At 29.0% G+C, this 16,591-nt stretch overlaps 3 protein-coding genes across 5 annotated transcripts; 2 read left to right on the top strand and 1 right to left on the bottom strand.

Moving 5' to 3' along the window:
- On the bottom strand, positions 1–2,169 carry Vha26 (V-type proton ATPase subunit Vha26). Its single transcript, XM_033333272.2, has 5 exons — positions 1,993–2,169; positions 1,141–1,316; positions 846–1,014; positions 526–709; positions 1–387 (listed from the first exon to the last, which is right to left on the bottom strand). Exons 1-5 carry the CDS (start codon positions 2,023–2,025, stop codon positions 269–271), a joined length of 681 nt encoding a protein of 226 aa, XP_033189163.1. The 5' UTR covers positions 2,026–2,169; the 3' UTR covers positions 1–268.
- A 538-nt stretch (positions 2,170–2,707) lies between these two features.
- On the top strand, positions 2,708–11,355 carry mahj (LisH and WD40 domain-containing protein mahjong). 2 transcript variants are annotated; one of them, XM_033333003.2, is made up of 19 exons: positions 2,708–2,898; positions 3,689–3,965; positions 4,064–4,322; positions 4,413–4,591; positions 4,671–5,125; positions 5,198–5,669; positions 5,744–5,989; positions 6,201–6,578; positions 6,658–6,777; positions 6,947–7,246; positions 7,381–7,578; positions 7,690–7,943; positions 8,062–8,307; positions 8,428–8,614; positions 8,800–9,093; positions 9,187–9,388; positions 9,502–9,708; positions 9,833–10,072; positions 10,243–11,355. In XM_033333003.2, the coding sequence occupies exons 2-19, from the start codon at positions 3,705–3,707 to the stop codon at positions 10,458–10,460; spliced, it is 4,716 nt and encodes a 1,571-aa protein (XP_033188894.1). In that variant the 5' UTR covers positions 2,708–2,898; positions 3,689–3,704; the 3' UTR covers positions 10,461–11,355. The 2 variants fall into 2 exon arrangements, with proteins under 2 accessions (XP_033188894.1, XP_033188896.1); XM_033333005.2 differs by having other exon boundaries at positions 6,201–6,572.
- A 1,553-nt stretch (positions 11,356–12,908) lies between these two features.
- On the top strand, positions 12,909–16,533 carry TfIIA-L (transcription factor IIA L). 2 transcript variants are annotated; one of them, XM_033333008.2, is made up of 8 exons: positions 12,909–13,089; positions 13,916–14,126; positions 14,352–14,603; positions 14,696–14,883; positions 14,973–15,068; positions 15,371–15,514; positions 15,612–15,701; positions 15,829–16,533. In XM_033333008.2, the coding sequence occupies exons 1-8, from the start codon at positions 13,066–13,068 to the stop codon at positions 15,934–15,936; spliced, it is 1,113 nt and encodes a 370-aa protein (XP_033188899.1). In that variant the 5' UTR covers positions 12,909–13,065; the 3' UTR covers positions 15,937–16,533. The 2 variants fall into 2 exon arrangements, with proteins under 2 accessions (XP_033188899.1, XP_033188898.1); XM_033333007.2 differs by having other exon boundaries at positions 12,910–13,089; positions 14,316–14,603.
- Positions 16,534–16,591: the final 58 nt, after the last annotated feature.

The raw sequence follows: 16,591 nt of genomic DNA on the forward strand, positions 1-16,591 counted from the left end.
TTTCACATAAAATACTTTATAGATATATATGTATATTGAATATGTGTGCAATAATAGTTTGGACACACACACATATATATATGTGTATATATGTATATTTATATAATTTACAATTTCACTTTCTCTCTCTTTTCAACAATATTAACAACAGATTCTACGATCTACACAACAGATTCTTAGTTGTTTTAGCATTCTAAAGAAGGGAATGTTTTGTTAGAAAGGAAAATAGTATGAAAAGAAGAGAAAAAGAAAATGTGAAAGGAATTTTTTAATCATCGAACTTGCGATTAGGATTGGATCCAAATAGGGCAGAACGTATATCTGGTACTAATTGTTGTGCTATTAATTCTAATCTCGTTTCCAAAGTGTTGCTGACTTTTATACGCCCTAAAAACAGAATGATATGAATCATTTAATTTCGTTAAAAAAACTTAGAAGATTGAAATAAATGATAAATCTTGTTTTTGTTAAAAATATAAGAATATAGTGCAATAATTTATTAAAAAGTATGCATTATCTACTAACCTCTTGCTGCAAGTAAATCAACTCCACCACAACTATCAGAAGGAAGGAAGTTATCCTGATCAATTTTAACTGTAACATCTTTCTTTGTTATTTGTTTATAAGCATCTTGAACAGAATCAAAAAGTGATTCTACTAGAGGAACGTCTACTTGACGTACTCGAACAACAACATGGCTTTCTGTTAACTAAAAATTACAGATACATAAAGATAAATTGAGCAAACGTCTATACCCTTTTTCTATAAAGAAAAACAATGACCGAAAGTAAAAATAATAACAAATGCTATGAAGAGAAAATTTAAACATCTGTAAAGTCTTGTACCCGACATAATCCTTGCACAATCAATAATTTCAGAAGTTCCCTATATTGTGAACTATCCTGCATCACTTCTCCTAATCTCTTCCTAGCTTCATCAAGTACATCACGAACATGATCTTCTCTAATTTTGAGGACTTTTAGACGGGCTTGATTCAACATGTTGGATGATTGACTATAAAATAACAGAAATTGAATTATTTAAATAAAGCCTATTTACTAGAAAAAATTTCTCTTAATAGTATATTATAAAAACATTTGTATATAATATTTAAAATTATTTTTATAATATCAAACGTACATCTTTTTTTGAAGTTCCACTTGTTTTTCTTTCTTTTCATAATATTCCATAATTTTAAGCCTTTGCTGTTGAACTAAGCGTCCCTTTTCAATATTAAATTCTTCTTCTGCTTTAGCATCAATTTCTTCTGCTTTCTCATTGGCCTCTTGTTCAATGAAGGCCATCATATGATTAATCTAAAATAATAATAATTATAAAAATATACATTTTTTATTTTTAATTAAAAAAGTATAGAATTAAATTCGTTCAACTTTTCTATACATTTTCTTTTACTTTTTACAAAAATATAAATTTATAAGAGTGTGTGTGTGTGTGTGTGTGTGTGTGTGTGTGTGTGTGTGTGTGTGTGTGTACATATATATATATATATATAAAATTTTATTAACAGAATTTGAATTAAAACCCAAACATATTTCCAGATGATAGAATAATAATACTTTAATATTTCAGAAATAATAATATTTTTAACTTTGATACAATCCAATTAAATAATCAATGGTTGTATTATACTTTTTAATTTTTTGTTTCTAAAAAGTAAATTAATGACATTGTTAAAACTTTGATTTAAGCAAAATTACTACTCAAGTTATTATTATTTATGTAAACATAATTGAAGTTACTTAATAGTTAAGAAGAATATTTAATTCAATCAAATTTATTATTTACACTGGATTGTAGATGTTTAAAACATTATTGAAAAAAAGAACAATAAGAACAAAATTTTGTCAAAAAAAAAGTGCCAGGAACAAATATTTCATCCAAGCAACAATATAGAATAAAATGCAAAAATAGCTTAAAATCGATGCTCCAAATACTTCAAATTGTAAATACTTCAATTGAAATACTTTTTACCTGCTTCTGTACATCTCCATCGCTTAATGCCATTTTGAAGTTTAAGGATCCGTCGATTTTACAATAGTAACGACTTTCTTAATTACTACTTTACTTTTTTGATGAACAAATTCTAAGTCGAAGTTTTCGAGAAGTCAACGCCTACTGATGAAAGTATCTTCAGTTAATGACGATCATATGACACAGGTAGTGTGTTCATAAAACTAACTTATTTAGCCGAAATATATATCACGGTATGTGTTCTCAAAACTAATCAAAATTTACTATACTTTGCAAATTTTAATTTAAAAGAATGTATGTATGAAATAATTGTCTCTATAAAGTTATTGCTTTTAATGTAATATATAAATACATGCATATAAATATTGTGTGTAAATATTTTAGAATAATATCTTTTTTATCGAATAAATATGTAAAGCTAGTAAAAAAATTGATTTTGTTTTTTGTGACTATATTTAATTAATGAAAATTACTACTATTATATCTTAATTAATGAAAAGTTATTGATGAATTATTAATTATTGAAAAATGTTGCATTGTGTAGTTTCAATAATTTTTGGTTACGCGGTATCAGAAGCGGCATATTTAATAATACCACTAATTTTTCATTTTTCTGTTATAACGTAATATACAAAATTTCCTAGAAAACACAAGTTTCTAAAACCAACATATACATTTAAAAAAATTCTACTTTATATTGTGACATTTCAGTATATTTGAAAAGTTGAATTAACTAGCCCGTCTTCAGCGTGCATGTCGGTGGTTACGTTTCGTACTTTTATAAGAAAACATCATTCTTAATTGAAATTTTACATACTCTTACAATTTAACAGTATAATTCACTGTCAAAGGTGACATACACCGTAATAATTGTCAAACGAGTAAACTCAAATAAATTTCAAGAAGGTAATGTTTCATTGGCTCTAACCTAATAATATACATGCTGCTTTTCGTTATCTGATTTTCAAAAAACATTAACAAATTGTTTTTATCGATATTCTAATCTTTTGTATTTACAAGTATGTTCAATAATTAATGTGCTATTAATCTTCTTCACGTTTCTTTCCTAAACCTTGATCTTTGTTTATTGTATATTCGACTTTAAGGTTAAGTTATTAGTTTTTAAATTTAATGAACAATTATTTAAAAACATTGAGATGTTAAATAAACATTAGAGTCAAATTAGTTAGATAATTGATTACTTATTAAAAACTTCTAGAAATTATGCTTTTTTTTTAAATTGTCAAAGTATATAGAAATTGGTTAATTACATTTTGTTGTGTAATATGCAATTGTTTAAACATATTATTTTATTTTTATTTAAATTGATATTTTACTTCTATTAATCTTAACTTGTTTTAGTCTTAATTTATGAAAGGAGTAATTGTTAAATGTGCATAGTAAAATAATTGGTAATTGAAATTAATAGATGAAAAGATTCTTGCTTTGGATTATTCGAGTTTCAGTGTTATTTGGTTATTTTATTACGAATGTGTTGGATATTTAATTGAAATCTTATAGAATTAATGTATTATTAAATATAAAAGTAAAAATATGTATGATATAAGGATAATAAGATCCTATTAATATAATTATGAAATTAAAAAACCAAAAAGTATAACAAATAATCTAAGAATATTAGGGGGATTCTTTGAGAGTTTCACAACTATAAGCTTAATTATATGTGCGTTTATAGGACAATAAGGACAAAGATGTCAAGCGCAGAATCATTGGCCGAAGTAACAGATGTAGTTCAAATTCTCAGACAATGGGAAGAGGAACATTCATCACCTACATATGATCCAGTTCCAACATTACGAAGACTGGCAGAAATTATAGAGCTAGAAACAGAAAATTATTTAAAGATGGATCCTGACCCATTTGATGAAAGACATCCATCACGCACAGATCCAGAGTGCAATTTTGGACATATATTGAAAGTATTATTTAGAAAAGATAATTTTATGACTAAGGTAAGTCTAGTATTGAATTGGAAAGGAAATAATATAATTATTAATTATTATATATATAACTTGAAAGATTATTACATAATTTATTATTCTGTTAACAGCTTATAAATGATTACTTAAGGGATACTTATTGGTCACGTGCGGGTATTACGGGTCGTGATGTTAGAAAGCTCAATATTGCAGCCTGTCGTCTTATGCTTGATATACTTCCTGGTTTAGAAACTTCTGCAGTTTTTCAGCCAGATATGGAAGGACTCATTCATCGTCTGTTTTCTTGGGCAGAAAAAAGCGTAGAACCCTTGCAAAGTTATGCAACTGGGCTTGTAGCTGCTGCAATGGAAGTTCAGGAAATTGCTACAGGTTTCATTTAATTTTAAATAAAGCTTGATATTGGCATTAATATTTAGAATGTATAATTCAGGAAATAATTATTTGTTATTTTTACTAAAGGATTTAGGGAGCAAAATGCAAAAATGGTACCACTGATGTTACAAAGGCTTCATAAATTACAAGAGGAAGCTCAGGAAGAAAGACAACTCGCAGCTAATAGTAGACCATTTGCACATTTTGGTCAAGACAGAAATAGTGGAGGGGATGGAGAAAATAAAGGTGTGCCTGGGAAAAGAAAAGTAAGAATAATTCAATGTATATGATAATATTTAGGAACGTCATTTTGTAAATACTAAATATTAAAAATTGTATTCAAAGGTGAGAGAAAAACTAAAAGAGAATGAAATTCTCAAAAGTTCCAATCATAGTAATTATTTTTCTGAAGAAGAAGAAGACTGTGCTCAGTCCTCTGAAGATTCTGCTCCCTTACCTAAGAGAAAAAAAAGCGATACAGAATGTGAAACTCCTGTAAAAAATAATACTGTGTATCCAGAGATAATGTCTCCACCTTTGTCTGTGCCAAAAAATTCTAATTTAAATAATCAAGTTACACCATCCAAGGCACAGAGTACACATAATAGATCATTGAATGCTTCTTCTGTACGGTGTAATTTGCAAAAAAATTCGTCTTTAATGCAAAGTTCCACTACATTATCAACATCATTATTAGAAGGGAATTCTAATTCTTCATGGGCAGAGATGGAATCATATGTCATTGGAAATATACAAATGCATCCTCTAACATTAGGTACAAGACAAATGTTAATACTAAGGTAAAGATATTAATTTCATATTTCACATTACTTTCAAATATTTATTAAACGTATATTTGTATTTTATAACAGGTATCTTACTCCAATGGGTGAATATCAAGAATTCTTAGGTCATGTATTTGAACAAAATGCTTTAGAACTGATTCTGAAGTATATCAATGTTAGAGAAACGAAGGACAGTCGCTTAGCATTTGAAGCTCTGAAATACTTAGCTTCCCTTCTGTGTCATAAAAAATTTTCTATTGAATTTCTTAATGTTGGAGGTCTTCAAAAGCTATTAGATGTTCCAAGACCCAGTGTTGCAGCTACTGGTGTCTCTATCTGTTTATACTACTTAGCATATTGTGAAGATGCAATGGAAAGAGTATGTCTATTGCCAAAGCATGTTATTTCAGATCTTGTTACCTATGCATTATGGCTCCTAGAACGAAGTCATGATTCTGGAAGGTGCCATGCAACAATGTTCTTTGGATTTTCTTTTCCATTTAAAGTAATACTTGAAGAATTTGATGCACAGGATGGGCTTCGGAAACTTTTCAATGTGGTAAGAATTGTTTTAAATCACTTTCATCTATTTTAGCATCAATTTTTTGGTATTTAATATATACATTTTTTAAGATATCCACATTACCAATTTTAAACATAGAGGAAGAACCGGCATTAAACGATGATGAAGAATGTGCTTCTAGGCAAATAGTTAGGCATGTTGCAGTAGCTTTAAAACGATATATGGAAGCCCATTTACATCTTAAAACAGAACAATTACAAAGAGCAGAAAATGCTAGAGCAGAGCGTGACACCTGGCAACCATCGTTACCACCTTATAAGGCTGTGAAGCTAAGCAGTGAAGAAGTTCAGGCAAAGGTAAAAATATTCAAATTCAAGTATTAATAGTATTCATGGTATTAATAATTAAGTACTAATTTATATTATGTATTAAATTCAATTCAAAACACAAATTTAAAAATATTGTATACAAGGATGTATATGTTTTAATATTATAACATATAGCAATATAATATAATGGTTTATAATAGGGAAATATAAATATTTATTAAATTCATGTTTATTAAAGGTGGAAATACTTCAAGAATTAATGTCTGTAAGAGCAGCATGGCCGCCAGTAGAAGAGTTATATCGCCTTGGAGGCATAACGCTTCTTCTTCAAATTATTGCCTTCGCTAGAGAATGGAATTATAGTGGCAGGGTTCATACAACTTCCAGCGCAGAAACGGTTCGCTCTTGCTTAGATGTAGTAGCTATTTGTTCTGTAGTGCCAAAAGTGATGTTATTACTTTGTGAAAGAGTAGACATGCCTGATATGTCAATGACAATGGCAATTAACTTACTCTTAGCTGCAGCAGAATGCGAAATTATTGCAGATCCTGATGTACAAAGGGCTGCACTGAGAGCTGTAATTAATTGTGTCTGTGCTCCTATAAATAGGGTAATGGTATATATTAAATAAATATTAAATAATTGAACAAGTTTAAAATAATAAGTCACAGTTATCTGTTTATTTTACATTACAGATTGGTGGTAATGTAGCAAGATTCTCGGTAACAGGTTCTGCTAAGAAAAAGGCAAATAATAATAGTGAAGAGTTAATACAAAAAATTTGGGGAAGTGTCAGGTCTAATAATGGAATAATGGTATATATTGATAAATATGTATATATATTTTATTTAAGTAAATGTTAATTATTAACAGTTTTGAATAATTTTAATACTTCTTTTGCAATACTTAGTTTTTGCAATACTTAGTATTAAACACTATTACTTTTTTCTTAATTTAACTTAATTTTGTTTCTTTATTTTATAGGTTTTGTTACAATTGATGATGGTTAAAACTCCGATCACAGATGCAGATAGTATAAGAGCATTGGCTTGTCGAGCTTTGGCAGGTTTGGCACGAAGTGAAAAAGTCAGACAAATAATTAGTAAGCTCCCCATGTTTACCGATGGACAAATTCAAGCACTTATGAAAGATCCAATACTTCAAGAAAAGAGGCAGGAACATGTTATGTTTCAAAAGTATGCTTTAGAGCTAATGGGAAGAGTTTCTGGAGAAGCAAAGCCTACTGGAGCAGAATATGAAATTTCTTTAGCCAGTTTACACAGAGTAAGTTTTATTTTAAACTTATTTAATTCAATTTTTATCACATAATAATTTAATTCAATTATTGTTTCAATATATTTTTTATATTTGATTTCATTTTATTGTTCTCTTAATAACGCTAAATTTTAACTTTACAGGCAAATGTAGTGGCACAAACAAGAATACAATATAACGAACAACAGTTAAATCAATTAATATATCAGCATTTAATGTCAAAAGGCTTAACAGAAACTGCATCGACACTCCACAGGGAAGCAAATTTAGATTCTTCTGCAATTATGAAACCAGTATGTACATATCAACCATTTACTTACCGCAGTCCTGCAGCTACTGGAGTAAGTTATATCCATAAGAATTAAACAGATTTCGTTTGTAAATTTGTTGAATAGATATAATAGAAAAATGAGTATATACGTGAAATTTAAATATGTATATTTTTTGTTCAGACAAGAAATGGATTTTCTCCCAGCGCAACGGTAAATTTGTACAATACGAACAGATGCAATCAAAGAGAAGTCACTTCGCGAAACAATACCACACCTACTTCATCATTTAGGTACATATCTCATTCAAATACCGGTTCGGGTTCATCGTCATTATGTTCCGGAAATAATATACGCATGAAGCATTCTGACTGCCTCAATCAAAATGTTATTCCAAATAGCACAAATCAACTAATTAAATTACAAATTAATCAAAAGTAAGTTTATATTACAGAAATAATAATTTTTTCTGTCAATTATTAATTGAGTCTATATACGATTTTATTTGAAAGTTATAAATAATATAAGATAAATTAAGTACTTAAATAATTTCAGAAAAAATCAATCCGATAAGCAGCCTCTAGTCAATCAAATAAATTGTCACTCCATTAATCAGCCAACAGTATGTCGATCACTGCAGAAACAAATTTCGAGAGATCCTGCAGGTGGTGGAGGGCCTGGAGTAGCTACATCAAATCCATCTACTATAACACTGGATTCTATTATAACGGAATATTTAACTAATCAACACGCATTATGTAAAAATCCTATGGTTACTTGCCCACAATTTAATCTATTTGAGTATGTATTTTTTAAATTAATTTATTTAAGTGTTATAAGTGGAATTTTGTTTAAAAGGTTTTTAATATTATTTACTATTTGATTCTTATAATATTATAATAAAATAATATTTAATTTCAGACCACATAAATGTCCAGATCCCTGTACAAAAAATTCAATACCAACAAATGTAACAGTAAGACTGGCCAAAAGAGCATTAGGCATGGATGGTAGAAGATTGGATAGGAGACTTATTTATAGCCGATTTTGTCCTGTAAAAACTTTCCGGCCTACGGATGTTGCAACCTTCACCTACTGTATCTTTTCAGTAATGTTATCTCTATTTTATCAATATTAAAAATACATAGATATTCATATTTTATATATTATCGCTAGTTTTTCTGATATAAATATTTAATAAATAGTTACAATAAATTCGTGATAATATATTTGTAATATATATATATGTATAAAAAATATTTTCTAATTTAATGTATTTTATTATTTTTGCAGCCTTGTCAACAATATTTAATGTTAGGTACTTATGCGGGAGATGTAAAAATGTACAATATACATACAGGATTAGAGGAAGCGACATATTCATGCCACGAATCTTATATTTATCACATGGAATGCAACCAACGTGGAAATTTGTTATTAACTTCTACTCCATGGAGAAGTCCTATGTCTGTACTTTGGAGTATAGGAACATTCTTTGATTTAAAATTATCTTTAGAAAACATAGAATATGTTGAATTTGGAAAACTTCAAGATAGAATTATTGGAACCGACAGTGGCATTGCAACAGTATGTTTCTCTTTCTGTATAATTATCAGCATGAAAACGTTTTGATAATTTTCACAACTACCTATATGTAATTATTTCTATAATTTTTTTCAGATTTATGATATAGCTACTGGACAATTAATAACCAGTTTCGCTCCTTCAATTTCTAATCGATACACTATGAATCGTGCTACTTTTAGTATGAATGATGAATTGGTTTTACATGATGGAATATTGTGGGATGCAAATTCAGGGAAACAAATTCACAAATTTGATAAATTAAATCAAACGCTTAATGGAGTTTTTCATCCTAATGGTACTGATATTTAATCGCATATAATTTAACAATAGATTTGTACTAAAGTGTAAAATAGAATGAAATTTACTAATACAGAATAATATATTTAATATTAAATAATTTGTTGATAGGTATAGAAGTAGTGTCGAATACAGAGGTTTGGGATTTAAGAACTTTCCATTTGCTGAAAACAGTGCCAACACTTGATCAAATGGAAGTAATCTTTTCTCCTGTTAATAATATTATATATGCTGTATCACTGGAGAAAGAAAATATAGATGAAACTAATTATATTACTTCATTTAAAACATTAGATGCTTTGGACTACAGTAATATTGGTAAGCTACGGTGATTATTTAAGTAATTGTTGTAAGAATTTATTGGGTAATTTTTATTCTATTGAACATTTTGAATTAATTCAATCTAAAATAAAAAGTAATCATCATAATTAAATAATTACAGCAACTTATGATGTTAGAAGAGGAGTTTACGGATTGGCTTGTAATAAATTTGACACACAAATAGCGGTAGTTGAAATAGTTAATGAATTCGATGAGAATCATGAATCCAGTGTAAGGCTGTATGATGTCGGCAGAAGAAAAGGTGATAAAGATGAAACAGATGAGGATGATGATGAAGAAGATCTTGATGCAAGCGATGATGATGGTTCGAATTCTAGCTCTGATGATAATAATGCTGATGGTTTGTCATACTTTTATATAACTTTATTCTACTTCAACTAAATTTTTCAGTATTTTGAGAAGTTATGACGATTACATGAGGATTAATCATTTTTATTTGTTTTGCTTCTGTTGGAAATTATTTACCAATTTAAAAAATTTAAAAGCATAATGATGTTTATGTTTAAATAGATGCGGACAATCCGGACGCAGCAACAGAAGGGAATGGGGATGAAAATGAGCGGAGTAATCGTGAAAACAACGACGACGATGATGACGACGATGATGAAGATGATTCAGCTGATGGAGATGATTCTGGAGACAATATGACACACTACAGCAGATCTCCCGATTCCTCTGATATTTTTCTTTCTGATATTGATCTCGAAAGTCTTTCCTCATCATCATGAAATTTTATCTTCAACAGTTCCAGTGCATTATATATAGAAATTTATTTCATTTTTGGCCAATCAGTGGGGACTGAAAGATGTTTCATTATAACATAATATTTTTAATAATGTTTATTATTATTGGCGAAATGGAAATATGCATTTAAGTAAAAACTCTGTACTAAGCAATTTTACTTATTTATTCCATGTACTTTTTATGGAGCAGTACAATTTTCATGCATATGTACAATTTCTATATATGCAGGAGTACAATTCAGAGCTATTAGATAAACTACAACTAATTAAATAACAAATAACTCAAATATTTCTTGTGCATTCAATTTCAATTCAAAGTTAGAAAGGTGTTGATTATCTTGCATAAAATTTATATTGAAAAATATTAAAATATATTCCTTTCGCCAATATTAAAATGAAACTATATTATGATTAAAGATTGGCCAATGAAATAATTCTGAGTCGATTTACTCAACAATCATCAAAGAGGTAAATGATACAAAAAATTAATTGCTAATGTAATTTTGAATTTCCATTGAAATTCTTATCTATAGATTTAAATGTATATATTATTATTTAAGATATTTGTTATTCAATGAACTTGTATTACATATTCTCTAAATACTGAATTATTCATAAGAAATCTGCTCACTATTCGAAATAATGGCAAACATTTTTATTGATTGGTAGACCACATTTAAGATCACTAGAAATTTTTAACTATTTTAGGATTTTGATTTGTTGAAACGGCAAGTTTTCAGAATTCTCTAATAGTACACCTATGTATATGAAAAAAGAATATGAGAGAGAGAAAGAGTGTATGAGAGAATAAATGAGAGATTGTAAAAAGTTGATTTAATCCTGTCATTTGTTATTATTAATAAAGAATCGTGAATTTGTATAGGTCAGCTCTAATAAATAGAACCATGCTTTATGATGAATTTTTAGCAAATCTATCAATATTCTTGGATTTGTACTGTATTGGGTTCTACTTTATTTGAAGGGAAAGTCTTCTTGGAAACCATTTTTCTGCTTCTCATTCACCATGCATGGAATCTTAAAAAAAGTCTGACATCTCGTCCTTTTTAGTTTTTCTATCTTTGGTGGTCTTATTGTTTTAGATAGGTTTCGAACCACTAAAACCGTGCTGAAATAAGCACAAAAACAACTATGAAATAAATCGAGTTGCAGAGGTACTGCTGGCTTGCAAAAACGGTGTTGCTACGTTGTTTACCATGGCTGGCATTTAAAACAAATTTTGATATAATATGAGTTATAAATTATAATAAAGAATGACTTTTTATTCAAAAAAAATGTACAAAATCAAGAGAAATTAAGAAAAATTTTCAGCGATTGAACTTTCAATATCATTGCTGCGTAGCCTTTCCAACATTTAGGGAATTTAGCGCGGTTGCAGCGCGTGGAGCGCTGAAGCACTCTGCTTGCGTTACAATTTCAAACAATTCCAAAACTAATTCGACCAACTCGCAACTAATTTAAATGAAAAAATACATAATAACAAAGATTCCACGGGATGACCAGTATCAGCGTAACTCACTCGGCAATTCGCCCAACGACTCACTAACTAAAAACTCTCTCAATCCAGATGAACCTGACCTTATATACTCCTGTCCCCGCTTCTCGGGTCAATCCTTGTTTTTAAGGAGAGTCAAAATCATTCCGTACCTCTGCTAGGTACGCGGCCCTTCCGTGACCATGGCTACGTCTGGTGACCCGTTATGCCACCTTAAACCTGAACCCATCGTCGTAAAGCCAGGTTGGAACATTAAAAGTTATTTTCCTTATTGTTATTGCTTAAACATTAAAATCTTGACTATGGTGATGGGGGGTTTTTCCCAGCATTCCCGACGGAAAATCCCACTGTCCTTCCATCTCCGACATATAATAGATCGACTATATAGATCGACTTTGCGCTTTAATGAAATTTACTTAGACACTGAGCTCAGCGTGACGATTTTAGCGACTCAACGATTCTCTACTTTTGAGTCGCAGTGACTCATTTATCTGTTCGTATTTATATGACAATTCATGATTAATTTATTATCCAATAAGACAAATTCTTACTAACTAATGGCAATAAACATTATTTTGATTGGAGTTTACAATATTAGAAAGCGAGCGATTTATACATTGGCAATGTTCTTTCCCAAGGTAATCAAAGTAAATACGAAATTTGAGAATGATCACAGTTGTTACTGATAAACAATTTTGACATTTAATTAATAAATTTATTAAATAACATTTGTTCGTTGCCTCAGTTACGCTGCTGTACAGTTAAATTTGCGACGCTAGTATTTACCCTATTATCATACAAGATTTTCATACCAGAGGGACCCACAGGCGTAGACCAGTTCACAACAATAGTGACATTCTCTTTAATTCACAAGTATTTAACTTTACGATATTGGATGCATTGGTTTCTCTTGAGATAACTGTTCTCAGTTCATGTTAGAGTCAGGTGGAATGGGAGACGTGTCCACAGTATATAAAAGAGCGATGCTACCGCGGATCGGCTTCTGAACTGGGGCTGATTTATTCGTTGGATTATTCCTATTGTTTTTCTTATTAGACAATACGAATTATCCTCGCAATGGCCCTCAGTCAGACAACTGTGGTGAGTAATAAACATGAACAAAAGCAACAACTGATTAAAAAAACAATTAATTGCAATCATCACAATGACGACAATGACGATTTTTATCGGTCGATTTATGTTAATACCATTATCATTGTTATCCTCATCTTTGATCCCTTTTGTTCCAACCAAAGATTATTTTCTTTCGACATTTATTCTCTTTTTGAATCAAATCGCGTTTTGCAATCTTAATAATTACAAATTATGAATTTCTAGGTTGTATAATGCTAAAATTCTAAAACGTTATCAGTGAAAATTTTTAATCAAATTCATTGCGACTTTATTTATATTTTCCTTTTCAGATAAATTTCTCCACAACATTTTTTCAAAGTGTTGTAGGTTAGAATTGATGGCAATATTTTCAAATGGTTTCAATGTCCCTTAATTTCTCTATGTGTTCTTTTTTGTATAATTAAAGCATACTAAAATTATCCTATATCTTGTAAATAAATATTGGAATTTCTTTAAAAAAAAAATAGATTTTTAGACAATAGTAGAATATAAGTAATTTATTAAAGAATAAAGGTGTAGAATTCTATGAATAATATTGTTTTAAAATATTGTATTTTATAGTCGTTGTTAATCTTTAATTATACATATAAAAAGATTAGTCTGATACATTTTAGATTGATGTATTTTATCAAAAGTAATTTTCATGAAAACTAATTCATGAAAATGCTCCAAAACTTTAACATAACATTAAGATATAAAATAAAGTAAAGTAAAAGGAAAAGTATTATTGAACAGATAAAGTAATGTAAATTTTAAAAATGTCAATTGATAATGAAATTCATGTTAATTACAGTTAAAACTATACAATACTGTGATAGAGGATGTTATATCAGGTGTAAGAGAATCATTTATAGATGAAGGTGTAGATGAACAAGTATTACAAGAGCTCAAACAAATATGGGAAACCAAATTAATGTCTAGTAAAGCTGTTGAACTTAATCCAGATCCTCCAGAGCCTCAGGTTCCCCAAATAAATACGCACAAAGCTGTGCCTGTTAACAAAGGTAAGATCTATATTTTCTCTTATAAAACAATATTTTTAGTGAAAATAATTGAAATTAAGAAAATTTTAGAAGGATAGAAGAGACTATCAAATAAAATTATAATTATAACAAATTGCTCTCATCATAGGATTGCCATTAAAAATTAAAAATATACTTTCTCAACAAATTTAATGCAGTTTACACTTTTAGGAGTAACTATAGGAAATCATTTTGTACAACAAACAGGAGGAAATTCTGCTCCTCAACAAGCATCGCAACAACAGCAATCGCCTCAGCAATCACAAACTCAGACACAATGCCATTCAACAACAACTGGTATACAACACACTGGTACACCAGTACAGCAATTAGTAACATCAACGCCAGCAGTAATGGACAGACAAGTACCTATTCAAATAACATTGCCACCACAAACGGGCGTTCCTGATGCTCCGTTAAGAGTTTTAACTATTCAGGTTCCTGCGTCTGCAATTCAAGGTACATTGAAATAACATTCACATAATAGTTAACATATATTGATATTAAGGAAATAAAAATGATGTATTTACAACTAATTAATTTACTTTTAGGTAATCAGTTGCACACAATTTTAACAGGACCAGTTATTACAGCTGCAATGGGGCTGCCAGCAAATCTAGCTTCCACATTACTCCAGCAACATGTTAATTCTACACTTCAGGGTCAAGCAACGCTGACTCCACTTCAACTCGTTACACAAAGTGCAAACAATGTTTCTCAGCGACCTGTCCAAATTCAAGTAATTAATAGAAATATATAACAGTATATTATTGTCATTTTATACATTCATATTATTTTAACAGTATATATTAACCTTACATTTCTTAGGAGCAAGCAACATTGACACCACTCCCAGTTAGTCAGCCTCTTCAAGTTGTTACGCAAAATGCGAACAATGTCTCTCAGCGGTCTGTTCAAAATCAGGTAATGAGAAATAGTACATTAAATTTAAATAGTAAAAGGTATAATTTTATATATACGTTCTAATTTCATATATGAAGAGATTACTACATTATAAACAAAATATGTTAATTTGGCCATTTAATTCTATAATGAATAATATAAATAAAATATATAACAATTAGTCATTTGACTAGTTTAATTTATTAATAACTAAAATTTATTTTTTATATAACTCATTTCTCTAAAATTATGATTATTTTTTATATAGGAGAAAAATATGAACAAATAAGAATTAGTTATTTCTTTCATTTTCTCACAAATAGAATAACATAGCACAATTAGATGGTCCACTTGGAGATTCGTCAGATGATGATGAAGAAGAAGAAGAAGAGGATAATGAAGATGAAGAAGAAGATCTTGATGATAAAGAAGAAGATGAAAATGATGAAGCTGCGGCAAGAGAAGAGGTCTTTAAAATATTTCGTTATTTTAGTTTCGTTTTATTTGTGCTGTGCTACGAAATAGAAAAATCATTTATTTAATAATATGACTCCTATTTCGTAGGAGCCGTTGAATTCAGAAGATGATGTAACAGATGATGACCCGGCAGATCTTTTTGATACTGATAATGTTGTTGTTTGTCAGTATGACAAGGTATTTAATAATTTTACTGTGATACATTACTCTGATAAATAAAAAATGATATAAAGGGATTTATTTATCAAAATCCAAATATAGTTATTAATATTATTTTTTTAATAAATGAAAAATCAATTTTTAGATAACAAGGAGTAGAAATAAATGGAAATTCTACCTCAAAGACGGAATAATGAACCTTAATGGCAAAGATTATGTTTTTCAGAAAATGAATGGTGATGCCGAATGGTAAATAATATGTAAAACTATGGAAATCGATTCGGTAATGTGTTCACGTGAAATTGGTTCAAAATTTACCTTTAAATTCGTGCTCTAAAAGTTTTTTAATTTCTTTAATCAAGATATGCGATACTTGTTTTAAAATTTATATGACGCAGGATTAGGCTCGATTGGAATTTCTACTTTTTTTTCTTCTTTTTTTCCTTTTTTTTTTAATATGAAAAGTGCACTGAAACCTCAGTTATTTAATTGAATAAAAAATATTTTATACTTATTGATCTTAAGTTTAAGAAAGAATATTAATAATAAACTCTTTTATGCCTTTAATTAAAGAAAAGCATAAAGATTTTGAATTAAAATAAGAAAATATTAGCCATTCCAAAATTCGCATAATTCAAATTTAATTTGAAGCAAATATCGTATGATCAAGATTTCACTGTATAAAAAGCTCAATAATCAAGCAAGTCTGCTATTGTATTTTGAACAGTCTCCAAGTTTTTTCATGTGAGTTTACTATGTAAATAAATTCTAAAGGATTGCAATCCACCATAAATATGTGATGCTCTTAACAATAAATGTGTCTTATACTGTTAAAAACCTTAATACATAATATGTATAATTGTTTTTCCTCTTCTTATTCCTTTTAAAATTATAAGTATGAAAGTTCT

The sequence above is a fragment of the Bombus vancouverensis genome, chromosome 14 (genome assembly GCF_051014615.1).
Source record: "Bombus vancouverensis nearcticus chromosome 14, iyBomVanc1_principal, whole genome shotgun sequence".
Lineage (NCBI taxonomy): Eukaryota > Metazoa > Arthropoda > Insecta > Hymenoptera > Apidae > Bombus > Bombus vancouverensis.

Coding starts and splice junctions, on each gene's coding strand:
- Vha26 (XM_033333272.2), bottom strand. CDS start 2,025: ATGGCATTAAGCGATGGAGATGTACAGAAGCAG. Junction 1,015..1,140: donor GTGGAACTTCAAAAAAAGAT/GTACGTTTGATA, acceptor GTTATTTTATAG/TCAATCATCCAACATGTTGA. Junction 388..525: donor TGATTTACTTGCAGCAAGAG/GTTAGTAGATAA, acceptor TTCTGTTTTTAG/GGCGTATAAAAGTCAGCAAC.
- TfIIA-L (XM_033333007.2), top strand. CDS start 13,066: ATGGCCCTCAGTCAGACAACTGTG. Junction 13,090..13,915: donor CCCTCAGTCAGACAACTGTG/GTGAGTAATAAA, acceptor TGTTAATTACAG/TTAAAACTATACAATACTGT. Junction 15,069..15,370: donor AGCGGTCTGTTCAAAATCAG/GTAATGAGAAAT, acceptor TCTCACAAATAG/AATAACATAGCACAATTAGA.
- mahj (XM_033333003.2), top strand. CDS start 3,705: ATGTCAAGCGCAGAATCATTGGCCGAAGTAACAGATGTAGTTCAAATT. Junction 3,966..4,063: donor AAGATAATTTTATGACTAAG/GTAAGTCTAGTA, acceptor TTCTGTTAACAG/CTTATAAATGATTACTTAAG. Junction 4,592..4,670: donor GTGTGCCTGGGAAAAGAAAA/GTAAGAATAATT, acceptor TTGTATTCAAAG/GTGAGAGAAAAACTAAAAGA.